This window comes from Pelodiscus sinensis, chromosome 8 (assembly GCF_049634645.1).
Source record: "Pelodiscus sinensis isolate JC-2024 chromosome 8, ASM4963464v1, whole genome shotgun sequence".
NCBI classification, from domain to species: Eukaryota; Metazoa; Chordata; order Testudines; family Trionychidae; genus Pelodiscus; species Pelodiscus sinensis.
Window position 1 is genome coordinate 43225008 of NC_134718.1, and position 14269 is coordinate 43239276.

General features: G+C 45.3%; 1 protein-coding gene across 1 annotated transcript in view; it reads right to left on the reverse strand.

Moving 5' to 3' along the window:
* BTAF1 (B-TFIID TATA-box binding protein associated factor 1) overlaps positions 1–14269 on the reverse strand; it is a 117882-nt gene that overhangs the window by 84822 nt on the left and 18791 nt on the right. Inside the window, exons 5-9 of the mRNA XM_014581830.3 lie at positions 11627–11790; positions 11173–11309; positions 8433–8544; positions 5429–5497; positions 1599–1688 (exon numbers count right to left, since the gene is read on the reverse strand). Coding sequence (XP_014437316.1) covers positions 1599–1688; positions 5429–5497; positions 8433–8544; positions 11173–11309; positions 11627–11790 — 572 coding nt within the window. The remainder of the gene's footprint in view (positions 1–1598; positions 1689–5428; positions 5498–8432; positions 8545–11172; positions 11310–11626; positions 11791–14269) is intronic.

A 14269-nucleotide genomic window follows, 5' to 3' on the forward strand; every position in this document is an offset into this window, starting at 1 on the left:
GCCTGGAGGAAGGAGGGAGGGAAGCAGTGCTGGGGGGGGGGGGGGGGGGAGGGAAGAAGTGTCCCTGCCAGCCAGCCCCACAATCCCCCCCCCCGAACAGGGGTGGGAAGCAGAGTAGGGAGCGGGGAAGGGAAGCATGCAGCCATGGGCCGCTTGCTGCCTCTTGTTCCCCCACCAGGGCCCAGCTGAGCACTGCTCAGGTGGGCCCAGTGGGACAGGAAGGCAGGCAGGGCAGTGATGTACACAGCCAGGGGGTGGGGCCGTGTACATCACCGCCCCCTCTTCCTCCTCCCGCCGTGGCGCTGAGTGGTGCGCCCCTCAGCCAGGCCGCCCCGGGGGGAGGGGAGGGGCGGGGGTTGACGTAGACTGCCCCGCCCCCTGGCCACGTACATCACTGTCACAGTCCACCTCCCCCGCGGCAGCCGCCACGGAGGGAGGGTAAGAGGGTGGGGTGGTGACATGTACATGGCCCTGCCCCCTGGCTGTGTGTCACCGCCCCCCTTCCCCTCCCGCTGCGCCCCTCAGCCGAGTGCTGTGCCCCTCAGCCAGGCCGCCTGGGGAGCCAGCAGCGCAAGGGGCTGTTTGGGCTCCCCCGGGGTGGGAGGAAAAGGAAGGGCAGTGATGTACACGGCCCCGGCCCCATCTGTGTACATCACCATCCCGCCCCCCTCCCTCACAGCAGCCCGGCTGAGCAGTCAGCACTCATCCAAGCGCCATGGCAGGGGGGGAAGGAGAAGGGGGGGCGGGGAGAGACGAAGGAGAAGAGAAAAGGGAGAGTGAGAGGCAGGAGGGGGAGGAGAGCTGAGAGAGGGGGAAGGGGAGGCAGTAGGAAGAGAGAGAGAGAGAGCACGCGCACTCAGGAGAGAAGACCTTATGACGGGCTAATTGGCTAGTTTTTATTATAATTAGAGAGAGAATTCTAAATGCATGCAAACACTTTAAGTCATGCCTGTTCCCTACTATACAAACCAGTTATTGAACCTTGTAGTAGTGGTTTCAACACATTTATAGACAGGAGTCTAAAATAAACCATCAACTATTATTTTATGCTATAGCAGATATTGGCTGCTTTCGTTCTACACCCTGCTCTAGTTAAGGTTTCCTCCATCTCTATTTAGGATTGAGCAATAAGGGTTGTCTTCACTGCCGCAGAGATTAATGCTGTGGTGATGGATCATTCAGTGTTTGATTTAGTGGATCTCATAAAGACCCACTAACTCGAACACTGATGGTGCTCCTGTCAAACATGGTACTCTTTGCATTTGTGAGGAGCAAGGGAAGTTGACAGGAGCATTTCTCCTGCTGTGGGGCCACCCTAGGATTCAGGAAGGTACAGACACTCCACCTACGCAATTCTCATAGCTGGGATCGCTCATCTTACATCTATTTTCTCTGCCAGTGTAGACCTGGCCTAAGTCACATTTACTTTTTCAGCTATGCAGCCAGGCCAACACTCCTAAATTGCCTCGATCATGTGTGTATCCCAATTTTAGTATTTGGGGAGACGACTTTTGCAACCTGCAGAACAAACCATATTTAAATATTGTATAGACTCCATTTCAATAAGCTGGTTATCACCAGACATCTTCTAATTTTACCTCTTCTACAGTACTGTCTCCCATTTTGCCGCCACTTTTTCCATGTGCTTTAAGTATTTCCCTCAGCGCAGTGCCTGCACCATGCCGAACCTAAAAGATATAAGCGAGGGGGGGGTGGGGGGGGAGGGGGAGAAGAGAGAGAGAGAGAGAACAAGTCTGTTTTTAAAACATTAAATACAAATGGTTCTTCTTACTAGTAAGTTCTGAATGCTACAGATTTGGTGACATTTTATAACACTTGCACATACTTAGGAAGTTTATGGACAAAGGTGATGAAAATCTTCAATGAAATTTCCCTGACCCTCCCCAGAAGTTCTCAGTGTTTCCATAATGTCTTATTATGGAGAAGGATGTCATTTTACTAGGCTTTATTTTTCTGTGTTATGAGTGTCGGATAATTCTAAGACTGTTCTTTCAGAGATATGCTGGATAAAGTTTTATAGTGGGGTGGCCCACAGAAAAGTCAGTTGGGGGCTGCACAACTAAAAAAAAAAAAACCAATCACTTCCCTGATGTGGCTCCACACCACGGGGGGGGGGGGGGGGGGAGGGGGGAGTGTAGCCAGGCTAGTAGATGTGTGCTCTGGCACTGCAGAGGGATAGCAGGGCAGTGTACCAGTGTGCACTTCTCAATGCTGTGGGAGCCTGAGCCAGGGGCTGCATCCGGCCCCTGGGCCTTAGGTTCCCCACTCCTGCTTTAGAGTATCCACACAAAAATCAAGGGACTGCGCTATTTTTAATAGGATTAAGATAGCAGTTCTCATTTCAAAAGCATGCAAATGTGCATTACTTATACATAATTCTGTTTATTCTAAAGTACCATTGTATAGGATTTCGAGCTCTTAATTATCATTGCCTTTTCATCCACTAGACCAGGAGTGGGGAACATTTTTTGGGTTGAGGGCCACTGATCCACAAAAGGGGGGGGGGGGAGGGAAGAAATCAGTTGATGGCCACACAAAAAACCCCAAAATCACCATCACCTTACTGATGTGGCCTCTGACTGGAGAAGGACACTCCTCAAATTCCCCTTGCACACCAGAACCTAAGGGTAGGGGGGCCCAGACTAGATTTTGTGGCCCACCCAGGCTCTGGGGTGGGGCCAAAAATATGGGATTCAGTGTGTGTGGGAGGAAGCTGCCCGGCAGCAAACTTGGGATGTGGGCTCTAAGAATGAGGGAGAGCACAGAAATAGGCTGGGAGGGAAGCGCAAGCCTTGAGGGCTGAATCCAGGTAAGCTGGGGGCTGCATCTGGCCCCTGGGCCTTTAGGTTCCCCACCCTGCACTAGATCCCTTTGATTGAGGCTGTCTAAAAACTACATCCCTTTTCTCGAAAAAGCGATGTAAATTAGACACTTTGAAATTGAAGCCGGGATTTAAATTTCCTGTGCTTCATTTGCATAATGGCAGCCACGGTTTCTCTCAAAACGGGGCTTTTGGAAAGAAAAATGGCTGTTTAGATGGGTTTTATTTTCAAATTATTCCCTTTTTCAAAAGATCCTGTGCCATTTTGTTGCCCAATCACTTTGTATATTTTACAGTATTCTACGTAGAGGGGTGTGATTAGACAGTTCACCGGACTTTAATATGCCTTGAGGATGTGTGAATAGAGGTGACACTGCAATTTACCAAGTGGAACAACCTGTTTTGAGATGCTCACTAAAGTAGACATAGGCTTGTTTCCTCTAATGCAGTGTACCTCAATGGTCATCTTGAACAGAGGGACAGTTAACACTGAGGGGTGTTTTGTTTTTTTTTAAATTACTCTATAGAACAAGGCTGTTTGACTTGCAGAAAACAGTAAGTGCATTTTACCACTTTAATCAATACTTTTTCACTAAAACAAGATACAGGCTGTCCTTGCTATAAGTCCAAGATACATTCCAAAAAAATTAGACTTATAGGGAAACAACTTACAGAAGGGAATTTTCCCATGGCTGACTTCCATTTGCACAAACTGGGGTTTTTTTGCTTGACTTTAGAGCAGGGAATGGGAGGACTTATAATGCATCATTTCCTACAAGCATCAACAACTTTAGTGCCAAATGGATGTATACCGGGGTGACTAATACTGGGAATGCCCTGTATAGTGATTTTGACCCCCCAAAAGGGTGATGCACTCTTCGAGAGCTCATTAGAATGAGAGATTTCATAAAATATGCTCCCTGAACTAGGTTGAGATCATTCTATTAAACCTTAAACATCATGGTGGTGTGGAAACTAAAAATGCAAAATGTATTGAATGGTGTGAAAGTTGTTCGTGTTTGGCTGGGTTTGTGTTTTTACCCACTACTAAACAAAAGCTTTTAAATATTGCTGAAAATTTGTTGTCAGTGTGGATCGATACACTATGATTCCAGTGAACCACTACAGACTGTTAGCATGACAACATGAATGGAAATTCACAGACTCGCAATTCATACACTTTCAAAAAGCACTTGCTTTTGGAGCAGTCAAAAGCAGGAAACTAAAACCTTGTATCTGGGAGCAGTGAGGAAGAGTAAAATCTTATATGGACTAAGGATGTTAAGATACATGTTGACCTGTGTGATGGCGCGTTGGGGGTTCCCCGTCTCCTGCACCCCGAAATGGCACAAACAGACTGCACCAGCCAGTGGAATTCAGGGTGGTTTATTGCTCCTCCAGCACAGCGCAGCACAGATGTAATCTGGTTACAGGAACTGGGGCTAAGAGGCCTCAGTGCCCCCCCTTGAGATAGGGGAGTCCCAGCCCCCTCCCCAGCTCCTTATACCCTGCCTTCCAGCGAGGAACTAACTAAATTCCCTTGCAGCCCTGCCCCCCAGTCAGGGCAGCATTCCACCTTCCTTTGTTCCTCTCCATGGGGGGGGTGTCTGGCCACTGGTTCAACAAGTTTGGCATTACCTCTGCCTAGCGAGGTTTTCCCTGCTGGGTCTTGCTCCAGACAGCAGGGGTCCCCACAGCCCAGCAAGTACCCCCACTACGTCACAACCTGAATAAATGTAACCACTGAAAATACAGAGGCGGCAGTGAGGGGAAGAGGTCATAGGGGTTGCATGTAACCGTGCAGGTTAACAGATGATCCCAGATTCATTGGTTAACTGTGTACAAATTTACACTTTCACATTTATAGTATGGACTGATCTGCAAGTCAGGTCACAATGAGAATTTGCTTTTTAAATTGTATGTTAGAAACAGTCACTGAACAGTTTAGAGCAGGGTTTCTTAAACTGTGTTCCGTGGCACACTGGTGTGCCACGAGGTAGTCAGAGCTGTGCGGCAGAGAAAAAGAGTTCAAAATGGCCACCATTAAAGGGGCAGGCGGCCTTTTTTTTCGTTCAACAAAAAAATCATTGGTGTTCCTCCTAAATAAAATTGTTTGGTGTTCCCCGGTCTTAAAAAGTTTAAGAAACACTGGTTTAGAGGACAATAAAGAATTGAAACCTTGTTCTCATGAATTGGGATACTTCCAAATGCCTCTCTAGAATGCTACCGTGGAATCTACTTTTAATTATTATGAGTAAAATCAGATGTTATTTAAAGGAAAAAACCCCACCTAAAAAAAGATATTTAGGCCAAAGAAAGCTAAATAGACATTTACACCTATGCCAAGTTCTATTCACTTCAATGGGACTCCAGGATCCACTATCAGACTGCTAGGCACCTGTGTTGAGTCCTTGTGGAGTAAGTAATGCAATTCAGCACAATTGCAGTTCTCTACAATTGAAGTCCATGATGTAGAATCATGACATAAGCAATACATATAAATACATACCCCAATATCTAATTACATCAATTACTTATTTGTACAAATTTGATATAAGACAACTATTTAACATGCAGAATTCTTACCTCCCAGGATGGGTTAAAAAGATCATTGCATACTTCTTCACAAAAGCTTTCTAAAGGCCATTCATTTGCCTAAAAACACAAAAGATACTTAATCAACGATTAGGAGACTATTTGAAATTAATAAATTTTATTAGAGAAATTGAGTCCCATGCCAGAACAGAAAAACACAAGATAAACTAGTGGTAATGTATTAACTAAATAAGAATAGTTGGCTACTTTGACTTGCAAGTGTCTTCTCCTGCTATGGCTTGTCTATATAGCAAGTTTGTTGCACAGCAAGCCAGGATTAGGGATGTTAAAAATTGCAGTGGTTACATGCAGCAGGCTGTGCAGTATAAACGTTATGCTGCAGAGCCCACCGTGCAGTGAGGCAGCTAGCTCCCCGGGAGTTAGCATGCACTGGAAGCCAGCTTTTAAGCTGGCTGCCAGTGTGTACCAGCTCCTGCCTGCCAGCCCTGCTCCCAGGGATCCAGCTGCCACCTTGGATCAGCCAACTCCCACCTGTAGGAGCTGGAGGTGTCAGCCAACTCCCACCTGTAGCCCCCGCTCCTGACCTACCGGGTACCCCTTCACAGTCCTACTCCTGCCTTGATCTCTTCCCTCAGAGCCAGCATCCCATACCTCTTCCTGCCACCCTGAACTCCCTCCTGTACCCCAGGCATCTGCCCCAGCTTTGAACCTCCTCTCAGAGTCAGCACGATATACCTCCTCCTGCACCTCAACCCCCTGCCTCAGCTCAGTGAAAGTGAGTGGATGCGGGGGTTGAAGTGAGGCAGGGCTTCAGTGAAGGGTGGATCTTGTGTTGCTGTTAAATTCAGAAAGATCTTGGATATAAAAAGGTTGGAGACCAATGATTTAGCTTAATGATAGCTAGTGTGAGCATGAACATTAGTGGCTGGGAATCACACTCGTTTGTAACAGACATAGCAACAGTCCTGTCAGGTTTCAACTGGGTCATCTTTAGCTAGTGCTTAAGCCAACAATTTAAAAAAGGTATTGGATGTTTGCACACCACAGAGGAAACATTGTGTGAGACTCCCAAAAATATCAAAGATACAAACCAGAAGCCAATTTTGAAGATACTATGACTTTGTATGGGTGAAGAGGTTTTGGGTTGAACTTTCTGTAAATCACTAACCCAAAATCAGATAAAAATAACCAGTTTAGAAGACCCTATAAAAATCAGCCACTCAACATTCATGCATCAGAAGTAAAAATAAGAAGATTATGACAATGTCTTCATAGTCCTTGCAAACAAAACTATTAGTATAGTTTGTGTTTAGAAACTTGACCATATGTCAAACACCTTATCTTTGATAGTCTCCTTTGATGGAGAAGATACTTAAAATCTTATCCAGATGAAGCCTACTTGAAAAAAGTGCATATTCCCATATATATTATTTCTCATACCCAAATGCAGCTACTCTACAATTTTCCAAGCTTCAATCTTTCCATAATTATGAATTTCTTCAAGAAGTCTGTGTGATACTGTTTAATTCTTCAGTTATAAATGAGAAGTTTTAGTCTACATTAGGCCCAATTAAAAAGTTTCCATAAGTCTGTATCTTACCAGCATTTTCAGCACAGAATTATTTGAGTCAGTGACCTTTTATTATCTTTAACCTGCTCTGGCCTATCTTTATAATTTAACACCATAAAGGCACCTAAATTTAAGACTATAGCCACTAGCAACGTTACTTTGCCTATTCAATAAGAAGCTAAATGCTTCTCAGATGAAGGTCAGAGGTCACAAGTTACCACTAGTTAGTTAACAGTAGTCTCTCTAAATCTTATAAGCAGAAAAAACTCTTCATTTGGAGCTGTAGGTTAGTTCTAAAATGAAATCCCCTCCTTTTGTTTTTGGTGAATTAATGCAAAAATGAACTGAAGAATTCGGGAGCACAAAGCAATCTATTATATATTTTGAAGAGTTTATTTGTGGATTGTTTGTGCAAAATAAAGTCATACTTCGTGATTACCTACAAATACCAAGTTTTGCATAAACAATCCTGCCACTTAAATAAACTGAATGAACTACTTTTTTACACCAGAATATGCTGGGTGAAAGGTTTAAATAATTATTTTTGTTTTTCCAATCAGAAAAAAGTAATGACTTATAGAAAGGATTGCAGAAGGTCCAAAGGAGGGCGACCAAAATGATTAGGGGGCTGGAGCACATGAGCTATGAGGAGAGACTGAGGGATTTGGGTTTGTTTAATCTGCAGAAGAAAAGAGTGAGGGGGGATTTGATAGCAGCCTTCAACTTCCTGAAGGGAGGTTCGGAAGAGACAGGAGAAAGGCTGTTCACAGTAATGACAGATGGCAGAACAAGGAGCAATGGTCTCAAGTTACAGTGGGGGAGGTCTAGGTTGGAAATTAGGAAAAACTATTTCACTAGGAGGGTGGGGTCAAGTACTTGAATGGGTTACCTAGGGAGGTGGTGGAATCTCCACCCCTAGAGGTTTTTAAGTCTTGGCTTGACAAAGCACTGGCTGGGTTGATTTAGTTGGGACTGGTCCTGTCTTGGGCAGGGGGCTGGACTTGATGACTTCCTGAGGTCTCTTCCAGCTCTATGATTTTATTCTATGATTAGAGTTCATAAATATTTGCTAACAAAAATTAAAATCGAGTCACCTATTCAACTCATTTTAGTGCAAAAAAATGTACTGTTACAAATCACAAAATAATTCAAATTAGTTATGGAAAGAGTAATGGAAGCTTTACGAGTGAGTCAAATTTATTATGTTTGGTAATTATTCTATAAAGTGAATGTTTGTAAGATTTCAACTTCAAATTTGAAAAAAACCTCTTTGACTTCCCTTTTGCAAACACATTAATAAAAAATTCTATTACATATTGGAAAGTTCAAGAAATTAAATAAATTTAATCTACACAAAAGTACTGTGCCCGGTCAACGATGGGCCTCACCTGCTAGTTTAAAAATAAGTGTAACAGTAGCCCTCATCAAGTTATCAATCCCTTAATAAAAGGAGACACATTGTACCTCTTCTGATGAATTGTCTACCAAAGCTTTTGAGTCAGTGGCAGGCTGGTTGATGACAACATTTGTTACTTTTCTACGCTTTTCTTCTGGTTCCCCATCAGTGCTATCATTACTAAAAAGGAAATTAAAATATGTCATGTTTGTGAATAGACGCATTATGCATTGTAGGAGGAGGAGTAATCACTCCTGTGAGAGTGTCTTGAAAACGTTTGTCAAATTCTCATTTATGTTCATTCTTTAATTACTTCAGTAGAAAATTGAAGACTTTCTTTTTAATTAACCAAGGTAAGACGTTAGCCAAGTTACATTTAGCAGCTAAATATGTTGGAATTTATTTCTTGTATGCAACAATTACCATGAACATTATGACTCAGTGATCTAGTTAGTAAAGGGTGAGACAAGAACACTCAATACCACTCCACTTCCCAACCTCTCTCATCTACATGAACAAGGATATGCAATGAGAGGAATTTTCAAACATCTAAAACAAATTAATTTTGTTTTTTCCATAACAGTAGAGGACAATTAATTGGTATAAATCAGAGAAGAAAATATTAAAGAAAAATGTAGCCTCTATTGATCTCCATAAACTCATGATTTTGAGTCTCATTACCATCAGATCCTTAACAACAACAACTATGAATGTATTACATTATAGAAAAACAAATCTCCAGCTAAAGGGTTAACTAGAGTCCTGTATTCATAGTGTTTAAGTAAAAAAAGAAAATAACAACATTTTACTCAGGAGTAGCAGTATTAGGCTGTACAGGCAGTCCCCGACTTATGTCGGATCCGCACTTACGAACGGGGCTCTCTCGCCCCGGAGCTCACAGGCAGCCATCCGAGACCGTCTCCAGCAGACCAGGGGCACTGGGAGCGAAGCCGCAGTGGCGGCGTGGTCCCGTACCTCTGAGGCTTTGCCAGAGCAAAGCCTCAGAGGCGCGGCACCCCGCTGCCACTGCGGCTTTGCTCCCCTTGTCCCTGGTCTGCTGGGGGGCGGGGGGCGCAGCTAGTGTGCCCCCCCCAGCAGACCAGGCTTTTGTTGCTGGACCTTGGGGCAGAGCAGCTGGGGCGCTGCCGGTTGGTCCCGCAGCGCCACTCTGGGCACTACTGGACCAACCGGGCAGCACCCGAGCTGCTCTGCCCCAGGCGTCCTGATTCAGCCGCTGCTGGTCAGTTTCAGCAGCGGCTGAATCAGGACGCCTGGGGCAGAGCAGCTGGGGTGCTGCTGGGTTGGTCCAGTAGCGCCGAGGAGCAGTGCTACTGGAGCAACCCAGCAGCACCCCAGCTGCTCTGCCCGAGGCGTCCCCAAGTCAGCCACTGCTGAAACTGACCAGCGCTGACTACAGGAAGCCCGAGGAAGAGTTGCTCTGCCCCAGGCTTCCTGGAATCAGCGCTGATCAGTTTCAGCAGCAGCTGACTTGGGGACGCTTGGGGTTCTTAAGTTGAATCTGTATGCAAGTCAGAACTGGCGGTCAGTTTCAGCAGCGGCCGAATCTGGACGCCAGTTCCGACTTACATACAGATTCAACTTAAGAACAAACCTACAGTCCCTATCTTGTACGTAACCCGGGGACTGCCTGTATTTGCAAAAACAATGAGGAGTCCCCATGGCACCTTAAAGACTAACAGATTTACTGAGCATAAGCTTCTGTGGATAAACCCCACTTTTTAAGATGCATACATATTTTACTGTTAGGGCTACTATCAGATCACTTGAAAGACTGAGTTCTGCTTCACTAGATAGATTCATCACAATTCTAGGATGGTTAGAAAAGTACCTCAAGTGCGTATATAACAAATGAATTTGTGATTAAGGATACTGTTTATCCTATCATTGAATTCTCAGTGAAACTTTCTGCATTACAAAAAGTACACTTTTGGTGACATTTTAAGAATGTCCCAGACTTTACTCAGAGCAGACAATTAGACAGCAGATATACTTAGAAATAAGGCACTCATAAGACAGTCAGGGAGTGAGGCCTAGTGCTCTAACTTTTGAGGGCAACACCACATTTATACTTGTCTGACAACAGATAATATTTTGTTTCTCTCTATTATGCAGCAATAAAGAATGGTGCATCATTAGTTTATATATTTATTGGAATTACTGACAGGTGAAACCAAGCTTCATTGAAAAGTTCTCAGAACCAAGCCCGAATGGGAATGGCTGGGCTGGGCTAGCCTAGGGTTGCCAGATGGTTTAACCAAAAAACAAACAAACCGCCCCCCCCCCCCCCCAAAAAAAACCCCACCCACCCACGGGAAAAAATTCTGTTGAGACAAAAAAGGACCCTGAAAGTAGTCCCCCCCCCCCCCCAATTTAAAAAAAAAAAAAAAATCAGCATGGCCCCTTTAAGAGGCGGCTTTCTTTTGCGCCAATGGCCATTTTGTTATTCTGTTCCAGCCACAAGACAAGCCCCTGTGGAACGAGGTAAGCAGGGGGACGAGGGGGCATCCGGGGAGGCCCGGCTGGAGGACCGGGGGTGGGAGGAGGCCGGCCGGGGGTGTCGTAGGGTTGCCAGGTGTCCGGTATTTTTGCCTCCTGGAAGGGAAAAAAATTCAGAAAATACCAGATTTTAGATGTCCAGTATTTTCTGAATTTTTTTTTTAAACCGGAGAGGAGGCAAAGATACCAGACTGTCCGGGTCAATACCGGACACCTGGCAACCCTACGCTGGCCTGATGACTTACTGCACAACAAGAAAACCACCAACCAAGAAAGCAGTATTGGCAATACCTCTTCTCATTAGTCTCTACTGCATCCCTGGATCTTTGCTTTGCAAATAGTTTAGCCATTCTTTTAGCTTTATTTTTTTGTCTACTACTCATACCAGCTCGAAATTCTGAATCAATCAACTCAGCAGCCTGAAGAATCTGAAACAATAAGAATCCATTCAATGTCAATCTTGTCTGAACATAAAGTTCACTTCCAGCCCCCAAGCAGAAACAAAGACAGAAAACTCCTCCTTCTCCCTTGTTCACAATTCCCTATACCACTCACGTTACTTGAAACCCAGAGCTGTAGTGTGGCACTGTACTAAGTGTGTTCAATTTATGTGAACCAGTGTTTGGAAGACAGCGCAAAATTACATTTTAAATACTAAACTTGACTTGTAATGATTTACAATGGCAGAAGCACAAATGAAGCAAACCCACTGTATTATTCTTAAACAGCCCAAGGTTTTACCTACAGGTTGTTTGTTCACAAGTGAAGCTGAAGTAGGAGTATAGTCCAAATCCTCATCATTGAACAGGTCTTCAGTGTTCATTCCAATTGCAGCTCCCATATCAAGGCCAAGTTTCTTTTGTAACAGTTTCCTTTGTCGTGCTATCCTCTCTTTAGGATCAACTTCACCTAAAAAAGGTCAGCTTTTATATTTCATTTTGAAAAACACAAGTGTCCAATAGATTTATTGCTGAAGCCTTGATAATTACTTTTACTGTAACGTTCTAATTTATGGGAACAAAACAGAATCAGAGATCTGTTTGATGAGCTATTCCACAAACATGTTAAAAGCTTTAAGATTTTGTTTAACCCAAAATATATTGACTTTTGTAAAGATCTGTTTTCATAACAATATAAATACCTAACTAGAGTGGTATTAGATTTCCACAGAAAAAAGTTCTACAAGGCTTTTAAACAGCTTCCACAAGATTCACTGAACTACATTACATGCATGGGATTTTAAAATGACATTTTTCTGGATTTTGTGGAAAGGCATTTTGGAGAAAGGGAATGAGCAGTTACTATATTGCACAGAGGACTATCAATAATGGAGCCTTGCTAAATAAAAATTAAACATGTCTTATTTAAAAATCAACAACAAAAATCCCACAGCTAACAAAAAACTAAGATTATTCCATGCTAGTTTCCCCCAGTTATGGCTCCTGATGGAGAATTGAATTCTGTAGGAAGGAAAGGATAGTTTTATGATTGGGTTTAGAACTCACATCTGCTTAGAATCTAGTCCTAGTTCTGCCACAAACGATGTATTAAGTTGTGAAAGTCTCATCACAAAATAAAAAAAAATAATGGTACTTGCCTACCACGCAAACTTGAAAAACCTATTTAAAGCTTGGGAAGTTCTGAATACCTAGATATGGTGAGGATTAGGCACTTCCAAATTACAGACAAATCAAAGGATTTCAGAGAACTGAATAAGGCCATGATTCCCCCTCCCCGCCACAGCCTGATCCCCCTGCATTGCCCCATTCCCTGCAGTGCAGCCCCTGCCCCCTCCCATTTCCCCCCGCATCCTCTTTCACTCCCACTCTCACATCCCTGTTCCCCTCAGCATACTCACTGGCAGGGAAGCAGCACTGGGTGAGGAAGGAGAACAGAATAACTTCCCTGTCTGGCGCAGCCCTTTGCCCAGGACTTACCCTTCCACTGTGCCTGGAGTCACAGGCTCCAGGCGGGCACTAGGGAAGGAGCCAGTGTTCACTCTAAGTTTTCCCAGCTGTGTGCGGAGTGAGTTTTGTCTTATTCATTAAGGGTGCATCTACACAGCACCCTAAACTAAACAATTTGAGCTATGCAAATTGTGTATCTTATTTCAAATTAGTTTATTCTGAAGTTTGGCGCATCTACACAACGCCAAATTTTGAAATAACACGCTATTTCAAGCCATCCATTATCCCTCATGCAATGAGGTGTACTGAGATGGTGAAATAGCACGCCCGTAATTTATTTTGAACTGTTGGCCGACTTGTGTAGACGCAGGGTGGCTATTCCAGGGTTACCTCTGGTATCCTGAAATAGCCATGCAGCGTAGACATACCCAACATTGACATCATATGCGCTTGCTCGGATCTGCACTACCATGGTGCCAGTTTTAAACACACACAATAATTAACAAGGTGCATGACCCTGTGGTACAGGAATCGGGGGGGGGGGGGGGAAGATATGAGGTGACTTGGGGGTTGCAGGATTCAAGGCAAGGGGAAGAACTCAGGATGGGGGGTCTGAGAGGTCAGGGAACTGACAGCTCCTCACTAGAGGGTGGCTGGAACGGGGCTGCCCATTATTGCGGGGGGAGGGAAAGGGGAGAGCAAAGCTAGGGCTGCCCAACTCCCTCAAACACTGGGTGATGGGGGAGCTGGGACTGTGCTGCCCAGCACTCCAAGCCAGTTGCTCCTAGGATAAGGGTGCTAGGGCTTCTGGCTGGTGTCTGCTGCCAAGAGCCGGGAAGGGGGGGAGGGAGGGGGGGAGGATGTGCAGAGATAGGTTTGGGCGACGTGCAACAGCTCCGGCCCCAGAGCTGCCACTGCCACCCACCACTTGGCAGCTCTGGTCCTGGCCATCCAGCCTGGGCCGCCACCACCCACCACTAGGCAGCTCCAGTACCACCCATGGCTGCCCAACCAACCACCTTCTGCCACGTGGTGGCTCTGGTACTGACACGCAGCTCCGGTGCTGACTAGGCTGTGGCGTTCCACCCATCGTAGCAGGAAGTGGGGCCAGTGAAGCTGCTCAAACAGGGATCGCCTCACCATGCCCCGGGGCCAGCCAGAGCAAATGGGGGTGAGGCAGGCGAGCCACTCGCACCACACGGCCTTGCCAGAACCCACCAGACCACCACCACTCACTTTCCTGTCCCGCAGAAAAGTAAGTGGTTGAGTGTGCTTCTGCATGGCTCTGCAGGTGACTTGGGCAGGTCTAAGATTTTTTTTGTGCATGGCCGCATAGGCAAGCAACTGAAAGGGAACCCTGCTCCCCGTCCTCACACACCCATACCTCATGGGGAGCAGCACAGCACAGCCCTGGGCCCCGGCACCCACATGTGACTGGCCACCCAGCTCCAATCTGTGGAGCAGGCCCAGCCAGTGAAGCA